The sequence below is a fragment of the Triplophysa dalaica genome, chromosome 25 (assembly GCF_015846415.1).
Source record: "Triplophysa dalaica isolate WHDGS20190420 chromosome 25, ASM1584641v1, whole genome shotgun sequence".
Taxonomy (NCBI): Eukaryota; Metazoa; Chordata; class Actinopteri; order Cypriniformes; family Nemacheilidae; genus Triplophysa; species Triplophysa dalaica.
In genome coordinates this window covers 14,179,802-14,197,761 of record NC_079566.1, presented here as the reverse complement: position 1 = coordinate 14,197,761, position 17,960 = coordinate 14,179,802, and the positions used below count along the sequence as shown (strand labels likewise).

The 17,960-nt window shown below is 35.6% G+C and overlaps 2 protein-coding genes across 4 annotated transcripts; both read right to left on the bottom strand.

The window, feature by feature from the left end:
• Positions 1-44: 44 nt before the first annotated feature.
• Positions 45-8,209, bottom strand: LOC130415649 (uncharacterized). 3 transcript variants are annotated; one of them, XM_056741488.1, is made up of 10 exons: positions 7,965-8,209; positions 4,974-5,231; positions 4,010-4,151; positions 3,586-3,672; positions 3,152-3,238; positions 2,758-2,820; positions 1,222-1,335; positions 793-875; positions 398-460; positions 45-199 (listed from the first exon to the last, which is right to left on the bottom strand). In XM_056741488.1, exons 1-9 carry the CDS (start codon positions 7,989-7,991, stop codon positions 446-448), a joined length of 876 nt encoding a protein of 291 aa, XP_056597466.1. In that variant the 5' UTR covers positions 7,992-8,209; the 3' UTR covers positions 45-199; positions 398-445. The 3 variants fall into 3 exon arrangements, with proteins under 3 accessions (XP_056597466.1, XP_056597467.1, XP_056597468.1); XM_056741489.1 differs by having other exon boundaries at positions 793-872; XM_056741490.1 differs by lacking the exon at positions 7,965-8,209 and adding an exon at positions 6,900-7,130.
• Positions 8,210-8,908: 699 nt separating this feature from the next.
• Positions 8,909-11,207, bottom strand: LOC130415539 (E3 ubiquitin-protein ligase TRIM39-like; the record flags this gene model as incomplete). The annotated part of the gene is made up of 7 exons (XM_056741320.1): positions 11,076-11,207; positions 10,477-10,985; positions 10,257-10,346; positions 9,915-10,148; positions 9,682-9,817; positions 9,576-9,602; positions 8,909-9,444 (listed from the first exon to the last, which is right to left on the bottom strand). Coding segments are annotated over exons 1-7 (1,602 nt in total), but the record flags the coding sequence as incomplete, so codon positions are not given.
• Positions 11,208-17,960: the final 6,753 nt, after the last annotated feature.

Genomic DNA, 17,960 nt, shown 5'->3' with positions numbered 1-17,960 from the left:
GTGACATCATGTTATGTAGTAACTGAAATTAAAAGCAGACAAAGTTATGTTATGTAATGTTTATATCTTATAATTGATGTTTCTATGACCAAATAAAAACACACTAAGAGGAGAGCTGTGAGAGAACAGACGCAAATGCTTCAGAGGTACAGTCTCTGAAACCTGTGCCCGCAACACTATCCTGAATCATCTCTACACTCTGAAAACAATAAGAACAAAAGAAAACATTGAACATACAGTATATCTGTCATCATTAAACCTAAGAAAATGTCCCATAATGTGTTCCTAACCATAAAAAGTCTTGGAAGTTCAAAAGATTTGTTTTAAAATATTATATTTAACTTATTATTTTATAAATATTTTATACTCTGTGGATTGTATTTGAAATTTCACTAACCAGCTTTTCACCATCGTATGTGGAAGTCCAGAATATTGTTTCTCTTCTTCATTTCAGTGATTTCTAAGAAAAAGACAGCGGTTATTTCATATTTTGTGCAACATTTCAGCAGAAATTTAACAATTACAGACTGTCCTGAGATTAGCCAGAATAAAATCTATAGTCAAAAATCTGATCTCTCAACATGAATCTTCAACATGGATCTCTTTAGTCTGAGCTATGATACGTTGTTTAAAAAAAGTTTGCTCTCTTCTGTCACAAGTTGCACTATTTGTTCATATTTTTAGCTCACAAAGAAACTTCATTTTCAACATTGATGCAGTATTTAAATAAATATATGTTCCTGTAGCTCAATTGGTAGAACAATGAACTCTGTGTATTCAGTCTTCACCTACCAGCTTCACAACCCTGTAATACTGAGTCCAGCTAATTGTCTCTCCTCCATTCAGTGAATCCTGTATTTGTTGCCTCAAGTCTTCTTAATGTTTTTGAGAAAAAGACAGCAGTTATTTAACATGTATCTTGTGCAGTATTTCATCAGAAAGTTTAACAATCACCAGACTGTCCTGAGATTAGCCAGAATAAAATCTAGAGTCAAAAATCTGATCTCTCAACAAGAATTTTTCAACATGGATCTCTGTTGTCTGAGCTATGATATGTTATTTAAAAAAAACATTGCTCTCTTCTGTGAACAGTTTCCTTATTTGTTCATTTTGTTTGCTCACAAAGAAACTTAATTTGCAACATTGATGCAGTATTTAAATAAATATATGTTCCTGTATCTCAGTTGGTAGGACAATAAACTCTGTGTATTTAATATTCACCTGAATTTTGTGTCTTTTTGTTAGCCCGAGTATAAACCACAATCAGGACAAGTCCAACAATCAGGATCCAGTACATGCTGGGGACTGCTGATGGCTCAAGTCTTTCGTAGGATTCTGAGAAAAATACACCGTTGATTTCATATGTATCTTGTGCATGACAACATAAACTTTAACAATACCAGACTGTCCTGAGATAAACCAGAATAAAATCTACAGTCAAAAATCTGATCTTTCAACCTGAATATTTTATCATGGATCTCTATGGTCTTGGCTATACAAATTATTTGAAAAGCTATGTACTCTTACATCCATCCACACAACATGTAACAAGTCGTTTGTCGTGTCACATTGTGCCGCATGATGTAGAAACAGAATTTCTGTTTATAATGGGCTCTATATTTTTTTATTCTCAACTCATCTCGACACTCACGTCCGGTGTATACTGTAAAATAAATAACCGTAAAATGAACAGTATATTATTGAAAATAAATATAGCCAGCAAGCCTCTTAATTTTAAACCACAATAAAATTACTTTAAAAAACTACAATAGTTTACACAATACTGTAAATTAACTTTACAGCAAGACGTACATTAGAACCCCAGTCTCCAGTGCCGCGCTCTATAGAATTTACATCTTACGCTACTGAAATCAATGTTTGACATTTTTTTCTGTTCCAATAACATATTGGTGGTAGGGCTGTCATAATTAGTTTCAAATCATCGAAATCAATGCACATTTCTGTAGAAGACACAAGGGGGAGTCATAGTGCATGCATAAATTGCATATACTTATATTTTGTAACTGAAGTATGTTAACAATGGTAAAATGAACCACCACAACACCATCACTTTAAAAAACATTAAACATATACCATGAAAATAACCTGCAGTACAATTTAATATTATTTAGGATATTTTTCGGTGTGAAAACCAGTCTACCAAAATTGTATTAACTTAGAATTTTTTTATTCTTATCTGCAAATTAGAAAAAAAACAGACCGATGCTTTTCTATAAGTGATGGCATTTTAATGGTGGCATCAATTCACCCCTGATAAATTTACTTAATTTAGAAGTACTGGGCTAACGTACTATTGACACATAAAAGCTTACACCTTGAATATATGATGACCCCATTTTTCCAATGTATTTCCAAGAAAAAAAACGTCTTATATTCAGAACAATATGGTCATTTCAAAGCCAGATCAAAAATGTATGAGAATTAAATGTCAAAGCCCCAAAACAGACAATTAATCGTCATAATCGCAATGTTATTTAATACAATTAATATCAGCCCTAATAGGTGGGCAGACATGGTCTCTGCCTTTATTTACTTCTGACACTGTTTCAGTTTTTCTTTCGCTCAACGCCAGGGGGTGAGGCGGGTGCAAACATATCTCTTTATTTATATGCTTTTTGGATAATGATGTTTTACCAATAAATAGTCTTGGAAAATACGTTTTGACATATTACATTCAAATTAATATTTTATATATATTATAAACTTGTATTTGAGTGTATTTGAAATTTGATTTACCATCTTTACAGCGTTGCAAGTGTAAGTCCAGCTCATTGTTTCTCTTCTTTAATTCACTGTTTTCTAAGAAAAAGACAGCAGTTATTTCATATGTATCTTGTGCAGTATTTCAGCAGAAATTTAACAATTACCAGACTGTCCTGAGATTAACCAGAATAAAATCTACAGTCAAACATCTGATCTCTCAACATGAATCTTTCAACATGAATCTCTCTAGTCTGAGCTATGATATGTTATTTAAAAAAACTTTTCTCTCTTCTGTCAACAGTTGCATTATTTGATCTTTTTTTATCACAAAGGAACTTAATTTGCAACATTGATGCAGCATTTAAATAAATATATGTTCCTGTAGCTCAGTTGAATAATAAACTCTGTGTATTTAATCTTCACCTACCAGCTTCACGGCGTTGCATCTCTAAGACCAGCTCATTGTTTCTCTTCTTCAATTCAGTGATTTCCGTTTTTGTTGCCTTAAATCTTTCTAATGTTTTTGAGAAAAATACAGCAGTTATTTCATATGTATCTTGTGTAGCATATCAGCAGAAATTTAACAATTACAAGACTGTCCTGAGATTAGACAGAATAAAATCTACTGTCAAAAATCTGATCCCTCAACATGAATCTTTCAACATGGATCTCTCTAGTCTGAGCTATGATATGATATTTAAAAAAACGTTGCTCTCTTCTGTCAACCGTTGCATTATTTGTTCATTTTCTTTGCTCAAAAAGAAACTTAATTTGCAACATTGATGCAGTATTTAACTAAATATATGTTCCTGTAGCTCAGTTGGTAGAACAATAAACTCTTTGTATTCAATTTTAACCAACCAGCTTCACGGCGTCGTATGTCTAAGTCCAGCTCATTGTTTCTCTTCTTCAATTCAGTGATTTCCGTTTTTGTTGCCTCAAGTCTTTCTAATGTTTTTGAGAAAGAGACAGCAGTTATTTCATATGTATCTTGTGCAGCATTTCAGCAGAAACTTTAACGATTACAGACTGTCCTGAGATTAGACAGAATAAAATCTACAGTCAAACATCTGATCTCTCAACATGAATCTTTCAACATTGTCTGGTCTAGTCTGAGCTATGATATAAAAAACTTTGCTCTCGTCTGTCAACAGTTGAATAATTTGATCATATTTTTGCTCACAAAGAAACCTAATTTGCAACATTGATGCAGTATTTAAATAAATATATGTTCCTGTAGCTCAGTTGGAAGAATAATAACTCTGTGTATTTAATCTTCACCTACCAGTTGTATGTTGCTTGTCTTTGTAAACCAGAGCACAACAACAAGCAAACACAAACAGGACTCCCACAACCAGGAACCAGAACTTAAAAGAACCGTCAGACGAAGACTTCTGCGGACCACTCAAGTCTTTCTGATTTTTATCCTAAAAGAATACACAAGTAATCTTATATGTATCTTTTGAAGCCTATCAGCAAAAAATCTTAACAATCACCAGACTGTCCTGAGATTAACCAGAATAAAATCTACAGTTAAAAATCTGATCCCTCAACATGAATCTTTCAATGTGGATCTCTCTGGTCTTGGCTATACACATTATTTGAAAATCTTTGAACTGTTCCTACCCGTCCACACAACTCGTAAAAAGACCAAGTAAAACCAAAGTGTTTGTCGTGTCGCATCGTGCTGCATGTAGTGGAGACCGAATTTTTGTTTATAATGGGATCTATATTTTTTTATTCTCATAACATCACGCCGCTCATGTGCAGTGTACACTGTAAAAGAAATTCCCTCGAAATCATAGGTACATTACTGGAAACAAATATATCCAGGAAGCATCTAAATTTTAAGACACAATAAAATTACTGTTAAAAACTAAAATAGTTTACAGCATAATGTATATTTACTTAATTAATAAAAATGAATTACAGTACATATAAGCTTCTCTACAGTAAAACATTTGTTACAGTGTAGACAGGATGCTACTATCTGTCAATGGTCTTATTTGTTTGTAGTTTTTGCTCACAAAGAAACTTCAATTGCAACATGTAGAATTTAAATTAAAAAATGTTCATGTAGCTCACCTAGAGCATGGAACTAAAAACACCAACATCATGTGATCAAGTAACACACAAACTTAAAAAAAGTTATATTTTTAAAAATATAAAGGTAAATATAATTAGTAGAATTCAATGAAGTCTCCTCAGATTTGAAAGAGCCTGTATGATGACGAAAGATATCTTCTGACCTTTAGAACGCGGGGATTGTTTTCAGTGTTTGAGATTTTCTGCTGCTGCTCAATATTTCTATTCTTTAGCAGAATGATCCCCTGATCTCGATGTCTGATCTCCTGATCTCGATTTCTGGTCTCCTGATCATTAACTTTAATAACATTATCTGATGTTTTCTGTTTCACGTTCTTCAGCGCAGTGTCTTTCTTCTTCAGATCGATAAAGACTTCTTCATTGCATTTCTCAGCTGCACTTTGCTTCTCCTCCATCATCTCCTGTTCAGAATGACATAACAAAGGAAAGAAAACATTATCTATTAAACATGCTGGGGTGTTTTTTTTGTCAAAAATCTTTAAAGATGAGTTACATCATAAAAAAACATTTTAGCAGTTGACAGTTGACACTATTGTTGTAAAGAGAAGATGAACAACACAAAATGACATAAGGGTGACATGATTCTGATTATTCAACTAAAAGAAAACTTTAAGAAATTGTTTTCTGTAAATGTGATTTACAACCGTCATTTCTTGATGTTGTGTGACAAAATTACACTAAACATGGCTTTACAACCAATAAGTAGCAAACTTAATAAAAGGTAATAATAAAATTAAACGACTAAATAAAATTAAAAAACTTGATAAAAGTAAACAACTAAAGTTATTGAGTATTTGTCAAGCTAAAACATGAATCTGTCCAGTTTACTCCAGTTTGACATATAACAGGCTTCACCAGAACCTTATAAATCTGTTGTGGAGAATCTGTGTTATCTTTCTGTCACTTACCTGTGACTGAGGATCAGCGGTATTCATTCTTACAATGGCTGAAGAAATATTATATTATTGTTTTATTAGTTATATTATATCTGGAGGGCCTTTTTCTCGATTCAAAGAACGGACTTGTGTCCCTGCTAGATCGAACTTTGCAAGTTCCGACTCAGGAGTGTGAACTCAGGAGGACGTAGACCGATTGTATTAGAAACGGAAAAGCACAGTGCTTGATGCCTCACTCAAAAAAATACATGCAATCCTAGTTCATGTTTATTTTAATGTGGCTTTACATTTAACCAAAGTAAAAAAACGTTAACTGCTATTTTAACTGATCTTTTCTAGATGTGAATTGGAACAGTACTTTGGTGACTTAGAACACAAGTACAGACCAAACGCATATTGAGAAAAGCAATGGCGACGCATGGTTTGTGAGAAGTGTGACCAAAAAAATAAAATCATAGACAGAGCCTGATACTGTTCCTTTTATGCAATAAAATATTTAATCTAATACGTGATGTGAAAATGTAGACCAGTTTAAAGTGGATTCGAACTTGCAACGAGATTGTCAGGTAACGGGACTAACCAGATAACGGAAATGAACACACAGTACAGGATATATATATCAACAAGGTTTCCAGATAAGGCACGGCTCACTGGTGGCACAAAAAAAATTCCGCACAAGACAGAGGACACAGGGGCAATATATAGGGGAACTAACAGAGGATAATTAATCACGACCAGGTGTCGAGGATTACACACAGAGGGAGGGCTAAACGGGAAAACAAGGGGCTGGGGCCTAGACGAGATACGAGAAACACAGGGCATGTGTAATGTAAACAATGCCATGTCTTTCTCACATTAGATATAAGGGATCTGTCATGACCCTGCCACTTAAAAATGTGTGGCGTTTGATTTTACTGATGATTTATGCAATAATAAAGCGGTTATGTAAAATGGCCATAAAGACATTTTGCCGGAGCTTTTATCCAAAGCGACTTACATTACTTTATCCTATACATTTTACATAGGTATTTGCAACCCACAACCTTGCGTTGTTAATGCAATGCTCTTACCACTGAGCTACAGGAGAGCCAAAATAGAAGCCAAAGTGGCCCAAAATCAAATATTCTTAATCTGTTTAGAGTAGGCTACAAACTGTGTTATTCTTTCACTTACCTGAGAGTGAAGATCAGATGTGTTCAATATATTGGGTTGTTCGGTGCAGATCGTTTACAGAGTTGAATTGATGTAGCTCACATGGGGTTGGTTTCACTTTCTTCTACGCTAACAGTTATAACCCCAGCCATATACATATACATTTATAGCCATGTACAGATGCTGCGCATCAATGCCGCACTGTAGGCGTGGCCGGATGTCCTTTTAGACAAAGTTGGAACATCAAGACGTGTCCGCGTCACTACCCAGCAAGCAATAGCCGTCATTTCAACGTCTCGGTTAAGTATAGACCATATACTGTCCGGCTATGAGTAATCCACTTCTAGCCCAAATAACCACGAATTTGGTTACATGTCGTTTTGCGTTTTGCCTAAAAAACATGTATGATGTATGATATTCCATCATGTAAACAAAACCAACAGTGTTTAAGGCGCTTGGTTTAATTTATTTGAAAAGTGAACTGCTTAGCCACGATTTAGCTCAGACCGGCTGTAGCACATTTATAGTCGTCTGAAATGGCGGTGGTTGATTAATACCAGCCGTCAAGTTTCGCAACGCGCTAATGGCTGGAATGCACTACAAGACTTTTAACTTCTGAATTGTTATTAGACATTATTAGACATCACTTGCAGACTTTTTGAAAGTTTTATAGAAACACGTACTGTTCAATTCTGCACACTGGCACAATTTCTGCAGCAAGAGTGAAAATCTGGTCAAAGTCTGAGCAAAAGTCTTATTTTAAAAGTGTATTTTAACCTTAAAGCAGTCATGTCACAGGAAAATAAGTGAACTATGTCCTTATGCGTAGTGAGCCAAACTGATTCAAGATCTCGGGACCAAGGAGCTGATCGAGACGCCTCAGATTCATTGAATTCCATTACTCAACTTTGGATCAACTTTGGTTTTACAAACAAATCAAATAAGAACATTGAATAAAATACAATTACGCTTCAATTACAGTCATAAAATAACAAACAATAGGACTCATTGAAATGTTTAAAACAGTATAATCTATTTGACCAGAGCGCATTATAAGAGTGCAATATGTGTTATTCTATCACTTACCTGAGAGAGAGCATCAGATGTTTTCATTCTTACAAGGACTGAAGAAATATTGTGTTGTTCGGTGCGGTTAAAGTGATGGCCTACATGGAGTTAGTTTCCCTTTCTTTAACGGTACCGTTATAACTCCACCCACGGACGACTCTAGGCATGGGCAGGGGTAGGTTGTGCCCACCGAGACGACTGTCTTGCCCACCCAATGAGAATAAAAAAATAACACCAAAAATGCAGTATTTTTTTACTGGCTGAAAGCAACGCCACTCTTCCCTCACATAGCGGCTTTGGTTTGTAACAGAGAAGCATGCATGTGGAAGCAAAATACCGTGCAAAAGAATTGTTTGCCCACTGCACGCTTGCTTTGAGTTTATTATAAGCAGCACGTAAAAGCAATTGTGCGGCAAAATGTGATTTATTTATTATAACCAGATTTTTTGGGGTCTTATTTAGTGCTTTTAACAATCAGTTATGATTTGCTTGCAATCGGGTAGATTTTTAATCTGTTTGACCCGTGTTGGAAATGGCAAATATCCACCGGGGTTACCTACTTCTTAAAAAAAACATTTAACATAAATTGCGCTGCGGAAAATGTAAGCATGCGGTGTAAACATACGTATTCCACAGGCTGCACCACCACAGATGACCATATATATTTTTTATGACTTCATTCATAAAACACTCATAAATGGTCTCATCGCCCCAACACATTGTGTACACCGGACAAAACCGATGCAACACGACAAATGACAAAACGCATTAGAACCCATTATAATTTAAAAGAAAATGGTCCACACTGGATGTGACGCGACAAACCCATTAAGAACAAGCAGGGTAGACATGGTGTGATACTTTTCGAGACAAATTTCATATTCATATACATATTTAATGTTTAGAAAGTATTATTTTCTTTTTGTATTTAAATATTTTACTGGGTAAGTTAATTTATTTTGATTGACATGTGTGATGATCAACGGCTCTGAGTTTTTACCTTTATTATTAACACATGGGCTAAAATATGGATAGAGTTTCTCAGTGAAAGATTGATCAGTGTAAGTGTAGATATGAGATCTGTTCTCCACATCATAAAAGGAGACCAAACCCTCCTCATAATCCACAAACACACCCACCTTCTGTGGCTTTACACTCAGAGACAGAGACACAGAGGGATCACCAAGAGCTTCATATTCATTCTCATTCCTCAACCACACAGTCCAGAATCCACCATCTAATGTCAGTGTGATCTGTCCCTTCCTGTCAACAGATTCTCTGACCACTCCTAAAGTCCAGTCAGTCTTTCCCTTCACCTGAACCTCATAATAAAATCTCCCAGATGAGAATCCCTCCTTTCCCAGGACACAGGCACATTTATCAAATCTCTTTGGGTTGTCTGGGAGTTTATGCCTAATGTCTCCATGTTTCACTTGTTTCTCATCATCAGACAGAATGAGATTAGGATGAGCTGTATCAGGATCCAGAGTCACATCCACTGAGAAAGATCAGAGAATATGAATCACAACTGATGATGATGATGTTTGTGATATTTAATGAATAATGTGTCAGTATATAAATGTAAAGTATTGTAGTATATGAGTGAAGAGAGCAGATGACACACTGTACCTGCATACTGCTGCATGCACTTCAACACTGTACAGACACATGACAATAAAACATCAGCACATAAAGCAAAACCTACACACAAACGGTGTATTTGATGTTCACCTACCAGCTTTACTGAGTTTCTCCTGTAAATTCTCTTGCAGTTGCGTCAGAGTTCTCATCTTCTCCACACTCACATAACTCTTCATACTGATCTCAGACCAGTTCTTAGTGTTTAAAGGGATGGACATGGATGAGTGAATCTACAGCAGACGAGAGAAGAAAATCGGCATAAAGAAAAACCTCATATGAGGTTGTCTTATATGTCTTCAGAATTATTGATGATAGAGATATAGTGACCTGTATGAGTTGGAGATGATGTTCAGTGTGTGAGATCTGCTCCAGCTCAATGTTTCTCTTCTTCAGTTCAGTGATCTCCTGCTCCAGATCTTTAATGACATCTTCATCATGTTTCTCTGCTGCTTTCTGCTTCTCCTCCATCATCTCCAGCAGTTCAGACTGACATCTCTCAATGGAGCTCATGAGATCACTGAAGACCACAACACTGGCTGCTTTCTCCTTCTCTGTGTTTCTCTGACGAAAAAAACAAATGTTCATGTTCTGTTCAACAACTTAATTCACTAAGCAAATAAAAACACAATCTATTACACACTGAACTTCTTCAACAGTTTTTAAACTCACTCTTCTGAGTTCTGCTGAATGTTTGATATCTTCAGTCTTCTTGATTCTGTCTTGAATCATCTGCTGCACGTCTGTCTGTGTCTTCAACATCTGAATCTAAAAAACAAAAAAAACACATTTGAACATAATACAGAACTTTGATGTATAAATGTTGCTTATTAATTTTTTGTGAACTGTTTCTGTAATATTGTTAATTCCTCTCTTCACCCTCATCCTTTACAGAAACAAACTTGTGGTTCTTGTGATCCGTCACAGTGCAGGACAGACACACACATGTGTGATCATCTCTACAGAAGAGCTCCAGAGGTCTGTCATGTTTCTGACATATATAATCCTGCAGATTCTTCACAGGATCAATCAGTTTGTGTTTCTGTAATCCTGACACTCTCAAATGAGACTCCAGGTGAGTTTCACAGTAAGAGCTCTGACACACCAGACACGACTTCACAGCCTTCTTATTAACTTCGTCACAGAAATCACAGAAATTTTCATTCTTTTTATGTTCATCCACAAATTCTCTGAGTGTTGTATTAATCTTGAGATCAGGTCTCTGGTTGAATGTTTCATTACAGTTTGGACATCTGTAGTCTTGACTGTTGTCCCAGTGTGTGTTCAGACAGATCTTACAGAAGTTGTGTCCACATGGAGTGCTGACTGGATCACTGAACACATCCAGACAGATTGAACACAGAAGTTCTTCAGTCATTGGATCACTGGAGGATGACATCACTGCCAAGAGAAATGATGAAATTATATCACCTACATTCCTGACATTAAACTGAAATCATTTTTGTATATTTTCATTAGTAACTGACTCACTTGGAGGTTGTTTTCGACTCTGTCTTCTAATTTCTCCTGTTTTTGGTGATGTTGATGAAGAGTCCTCCATTGATTTTCACCTGTTTTAAGCTTTGAGGAAAGTCTTGGATTGATCAGCATCTCATAGCCACAATATGTTAAATTTGACTCCCTCTTGTTTTATAGAAAATAATGTCATAATCTCTGCTCATTTTAGCTAGCTCTATTTGAAACTTTACTATATACCAACAAAAAAAATTGCAAACAGCTCTTATATACAAACAATGTGCCTCGTCCATGAACAAATTTTGGTGATCTGACGTAAATTCATGAAAATGTTTGTATTTTCAAAATGTTAGTTGCTACGAAGAAAATGTACATCTTCTTCCTACTACGTGTAACTAAAAGGTTCGTGAATTTTTTTTTTTTTTTGAGAAACAACGATGATGATGACACTCATGACAATGCATTTTGATACAATGATTATCTTAATGATATTTCACAAGTTGTTTTGCCCTATCTTTATTTTTTTGTTATTTTGGGCAGGGGGGTAAATAGGAGAGCTTGTCCCTGTCCCTTTTTACACAGCCATCCAAACATAGAAGAGAAAGTGCAGGACAAACTTTGACCAACCATCATACTTGTACAACACGACAATTGAGAAGTTGGAACAATGCACATTGTGAAAAAGCGCTATATAAAGTGAATTGATTTGAAGTTAATATGCTGGTCACTGCATTTTGATATTCAGTAATATTATTAAAAATAATTTACTAGTAAAATGTAACTGTCTTATATATTCCATGGATATTCATATGGTACGGTAAGTATGCAACATTTCTACGCAGAGCCCCTGGGTAGCGACCAGCAAACACGTAAAAAAGGACATTTTATTTACACATCATGGTGTTCTTAAGACAGATTGTACACAACATTATTTGGTTAATAACCTATTCGGATTTGCTAAATTCTTTATTCTTCATTTTATAAATGATCTTAAAACCTTGTCTTTTTCATTTGAGAGATTATAACGTGATTAAATCTCATTTTTTTTGTGAAATAAGTGCCTTGGAACCATCTAAATCCCCTAGTGTTGGTATGTGTATTATACATTTATTGTATATTTAGTTTTGTTCGTTTCCCCTTTTTTATGTAATATGTAATACACTTTTTTAAGCACATTGCTGTCAATTATTAGTGCCTGTTATAGTGTTGTAGTCTTTTATGATTTGTCATTTCTGTTTATTTGATTCCCAGTTTGTTTATACTTTTGTTTTGATTTTTATATTAAGTTTTTGAAATAAAGTTAAATAAATATTTCTGCTTATTTCATAATCCCCAATACAATAAAATAAGTTAAAACATGCTTAGACCGTAAGAAATGTATATAAGGAATGTCAAATATAGGTTATATATACTATAAATAATAACTAGTGAGTACCGATACCAAAGACCGCTACCTCAAGTGACATAACTGACAGAACTGACTGACCCTTTTTGTGAAATTTGCTTTGAAAGTTTGTGAAAAAGTTTTTTTTCAGAATATTTTTAAGGTGGTTTTGTTTGCAATTATTGATCTATTCTATTTTTATAAGTCTCAGAAAAGGAAAAGGCATTGGATACATGCATCGGTATCGCAGAGTAAAAAAATATCGGTAGGCCATACTTATACTATATAAATGCAGTGTAGCATCATTAAACTCCGCCCTCTTGCAGTGAGTTGTGGGTAATATCAGCCGTTAAGTGTTCATGTACTTCACAAATTTTCAATGGAAACAGTAAACCGTCAGGGTACTTTGAGAATACTCATTTCAGCTAATATGATTTGGGACATGTGTATTTTCGAAAACTATTTAGGAAGGTTAGAATGTAGATTGGGACGCAGCTCCTGTGTCATGCGTCATCACATGATATGAATTCACAGGTCAGGGTTCACCAAACTTGTACTTTGAAAAGCAGCGAAATCTGAAACTTTTGCATGAGCTTGATTTCACAGTCTGCAGCATTCGCATGCATATGAATGGAAGTCAATGGACTAAAATGTCCAGTGAGTCAACACCTTGAGGCCCGTTCTTTTAAACTCAAATCAATTCAGGATAATTTAATGAATAGTTATAATCAATGTTTCAAGCGATAATGTTTGTCTCAGGGGTCAAATGTTATTGTGAAACAGCCTCATAAAAACCACAGAAACTGTTTGAACTTTGAACTGCTGTTGCGCTGACAGGTGAAAAATATAGATTGTTGAAAGCAAATCTTTCAAAAACTATACAAACATAAGGTACCTGAACCGATTTAATGTTGTATTAGACTATTCAGTTTATCGGGTGTTTATTTAATTTGTCTGCAGGTCAAATGCCAGTATTAACATGACAAAACTTTGCAATTAAATGACAAACTTTAAATTCAGATAAAATTCAGTGGTCAGTAACCAATACAGTATTTGACATGATGAAACCTGGTTTATTCCAACTTCAGTTTGACACTATATCATACCCCAGCACTAACATTATAAATCTGTTGAGGATGATCTGTGTTATTTTATGTTTCTTTCACTTACCTGTGAGTGAAGATCAGCTTTGTTCACTCTTACAATGACTGAAGAAACAATCTGTTGTTTAAAGACATGAATAACTAACCCTGTCAATATCGATGTTTGATAAGTTATTTTCACTTTCACTCTGAAAGCATATATCACAACACCTCCTTTCTCGGAAAAAAACAAAAACAAATAACTCACATGAGATCTCTAGATATCCGTAAACTCTCTATCACATCGCAACTCTTCCTTTAAACATTAAATTGAACCTTATCTTTACTCTCCTCTTCTATTCTTGTGATCCGTCACAGTGCAGATGAGACGCACAAATGTGTGATCATCTCTACAGAAGAGCTCCAGAGGTCTTTCATGTATCTGACATATATAATCCTGCAGATTCTTCACAGGATCAATCAGTTTTTGTTTTGTTTGTTGAGTTTCATACAGTGTTGTTTATATTAAAACACTGGAAACAACTATCATTTATTCATAAAACATACAGTTCTGATAGTGGAAATGTTATTTTGGGAATGAAATACTGCTTAAGAACTCCTAAAGTTATAGTAGCATTTGATCCATGAGCTACTCTTTCATAGTTCATATACTAAACTATAGGAAATGTAGGCTACAAGATTTTTCCTAGTTTAATTCAACTTTCATTATATCAAACAAAATTAAACATTTTAATTATTGTGTTATGTTTGCGCTGATGGTGTTGACAAAGTAATTACATTGGCAAGAATACCGGTTTATGAGTCCCTGTTTCTGTCAGCAGGTGTCACTGTTGGGCAGTCGACATTCATTCATTCATTCATTCTCTCACTCACTGTAAGAGCTGATGAGGTAATAATAAACACTTTTTATTTAACGTGTGACTTTGATAAATAGCTTGACGCAATTAAGTAATTCAAGGAAAATTGAAGAGGAAACTTTGATACATGAAGCATGAAACAAATTGTTGACCAAATAATGGGCGTCTAAAGCCGTGTCAAAAGCCCTAATGAATTTTTGCAATATATGCATTATACACAATAAAGTCATAAATAATGTGTCTCATGTGAGTGTCATTATTGTCAAAGAACAGTCCTGCATGTGACAATCACCAGATTAACAGATTAACATTTAAAAGATTAACACTCAAGAATGTGTTATTTTGTAATAGACATTAAGTTACATGGACTCGGAATGACAGCTTCATTTTGTTGGATGACAAACCAGAAGAAGTGAGCACACGTGGAAAGTGGGTCTGAAAACAGTGTGATGTCTGTCACTTTATATTACAAAACCTAAAAATCACATCAGATAGGCCTTTCTGGTTTTGGGAAGTCCTGTGAGCGTGAGCACCATGGTGACTCATTTCTCTGAACCATTGAAAGCTAAAGACATGTGCTGTGTCATCTTCCTGTTAACAGTCGTAATGAGCACATGCTTTGTCACATGGCAATTCTTTTTATAAAAGCGTTCAAATAAAAGCCAGTTGCTGCTCTCAATAGAAACGTGTTCCTCGTCGCCCACAAAGAAACAGAAAAACATTTCCGCTGATAACCTTTATCTATGATGATCTCATCGGGTGTGACGTCCGGGTGCTTTACGTCGAAATCACTTGTTCCATCTGAAATGACCCAAATACAAAAAAATTTATTGCAACTTGATTATTTGTACACTGGAAATGGATTGTTCCATTGACTTGCATTTTAGGTTAACAATAGAACAAACAATGAGGGAAAAGCATTTAGCTATCAGTAAATGAGACGACACAAGAGAGAAAGATTCAGAAATATTTTGCTCAGGCAGAGACTGAATGTTTTTGTACACTTTTAGAAATCTGTTTTGCATGACGTATATGTTATTTTAACAATGACAAGTTTTTGAGTGAAACAAAACAACAAATACCAAACAATCATAGAACGCATAGCTAAAATTTAAGTTTGTACTGATGTCATTTCCTAAAAATGAAAAGCCTCCTAAACGTCGGATGTATAAACAAATGGGCATTGAAACGTGTAAGCATTTTTCACACAAATATCATTATTTATAAAAATACACTCTTTACTGATCATATGCAAGGGATGTTTTGTAAGAGATGTGATAAAAGACACACTTAATAAAAATAATACAAACTCACCATCTCTCTCCTAAAGTCAGCATGTTGTGAGAAGACCACTGACCTTGAGGTAGATGTTATACTTACAAACAATATTTTGAAAAAATCAGAAATTGAACTTGGCTAATTGAAGGGATAGTTCATCCAAAAGTTTTGCAATACGTAATGTGAACACTACTCAACGTTTGAAGTGGATCAAAACCTTTCATCAAAGTTGTTCTAAATTCAAAATGTGTTTCTTTTGCAATCCGTGCATAACATAAAAGTCAGTTATTAGTCTACGTGGTCATTAAAGAAATGTCATCCTTAATGGCGTTTGATGGTCTCCAGACATGATTGTTTGTCAATAGGTACCAATTGACCTGTCACAGGTGTCCATAGTTGGTAACTGATTATCATTCAAGGCTCTAAATCTGCACTTGAGGTCAGAAAGCAGTGAAAGTGCCACGTTTAGTAATGCAGGATTCTGAGCTCAACAGAGCCAATGGGATGATGCAAGGAGGCATGACTCAATGTGAAGTTGCAGATGCAGTGGGGGTGTCTCAAAGTGTCATTTCCAGTTCTGCGTGGACTTCCTAGACAGGCGTAGGAGGGTTTGGCGTCACCCTGGGAGAGAAATTTGCCACAAAATGTTGTACAGCATGACAGTTTGAGCGGATCATCGATCACGGTTTGGGGAGGCATCTCCATGGGCGGAAGGACAGCTTGTCATTATCAAAAATGGGAGTCTGACAGGCCAAAGGTATAGAGATGAAACCGAGACCAGTTGTGCGACCGTATTTCATCCTTATGGATGACAACGCCCACCCACATCGAGCAAGGCTGGAGACTGAAATATTGGAGGAGGAGGGCATCTCAAGGATGGAGTGGCCAGCCCGGTCACCCGACTTGAACCCCATTGAACACATTTGGAAATGGCAACAGTCAAGATCCTGTGTAGAGTTCCAAACAGCGTTGATGGAGGAATGGCAAGCCATCCCACAACAGAACCGATGATCCAAATCCGATGTGGTATTAAGCATAATCAGGCGATGTGAGGCTATGATCACTGTCAGAGGGGATAACACATCTTACTGACTGGTTGTCTCAATTTATAACATTTGTTGTTTTTTGTTCATGACTTGTTTGTTGCATAAGATAAACCATGCAATTCATGCTTGTTTTACAGTACAGAGATTATTGATCTGCTTTAACATGTTCAATAACATATATTTTGTTGAAGTTTAAATAGTTTCTTTCCTGTTTTCACACTGACGCCTCCCACAGAGTGACTACAGTACAGAGCAGTAGACTATCCAGTACATCACCATAAGGACCATTTGGCTGGCTCCTTGAGGCATTCCAAAGCCACGAAATTGTGCACTGCAGGCAATAATGTTTCAGAGGGATTTTTAGTCGAGTGTGACATCAGGTGAATCACATAAGTACTGAACAACCAACCGTTTTTGGTGAACTCTTGTTTTCACAAATGTGTGACAAGCCAATTCACACTTTGTAAAAAACAATCATGTCTGGGCATCATCAGAAGTGATGAGGAATGAAATCCCATTGATGACAACTTTGAATAATAGCAGACCTACATGAATTTTGAACAATAGCTGTAACTTTTTTTGATTCACTTCAAATGTTTACTAGTGTATTTTGAAGAATTAAGAAAAACGAGTTCTGGGGCACCTTTGACTACCATATAATTCTTCCTAATATGGTGGTCAATGATGCCCCGGAACTGAAGTCACTAACATTCTTCCAAATATCTTATTTATACAGGTATAAAATTACATGAGGGTGAGTAAATGATGACAGAATTTTCATTTTTTTGGGTGAACTTGCCCTTTCAAATGTACAGCACACTGGAAATGAGCCAGGACAAAACTATAAGAGATTTTGAACTCTCAATGGAATGAAACAAATGTCACCCTGTACAGATGTGTTAAGAATCAACGACTAAAACAGTAGTTTTGAGAAGTATGTGGTCTCTTTGCTCGAGGAGGTGTAACCAATCCATCAGATTTGTTACATACTGTACAAGACATACAAGTACAACCGTTTAAGACAGATTCTAGGGTGGGAGATGTGATTTACCTGCCAAGCATCGTTCATAGTTGACAAACGTGCCCTCCGGCCAAAGCTTTCGGAAGGTTAGGTCTGTCTCATCTTGTTTTAAATGTTTGTTCACACATTCGCGCTGAGAGTACACTTAACTTGTGCAGACAACATCTGTGCTTTTTTTTAATGAAAGATCACAATGCATCTACAAAGAAAA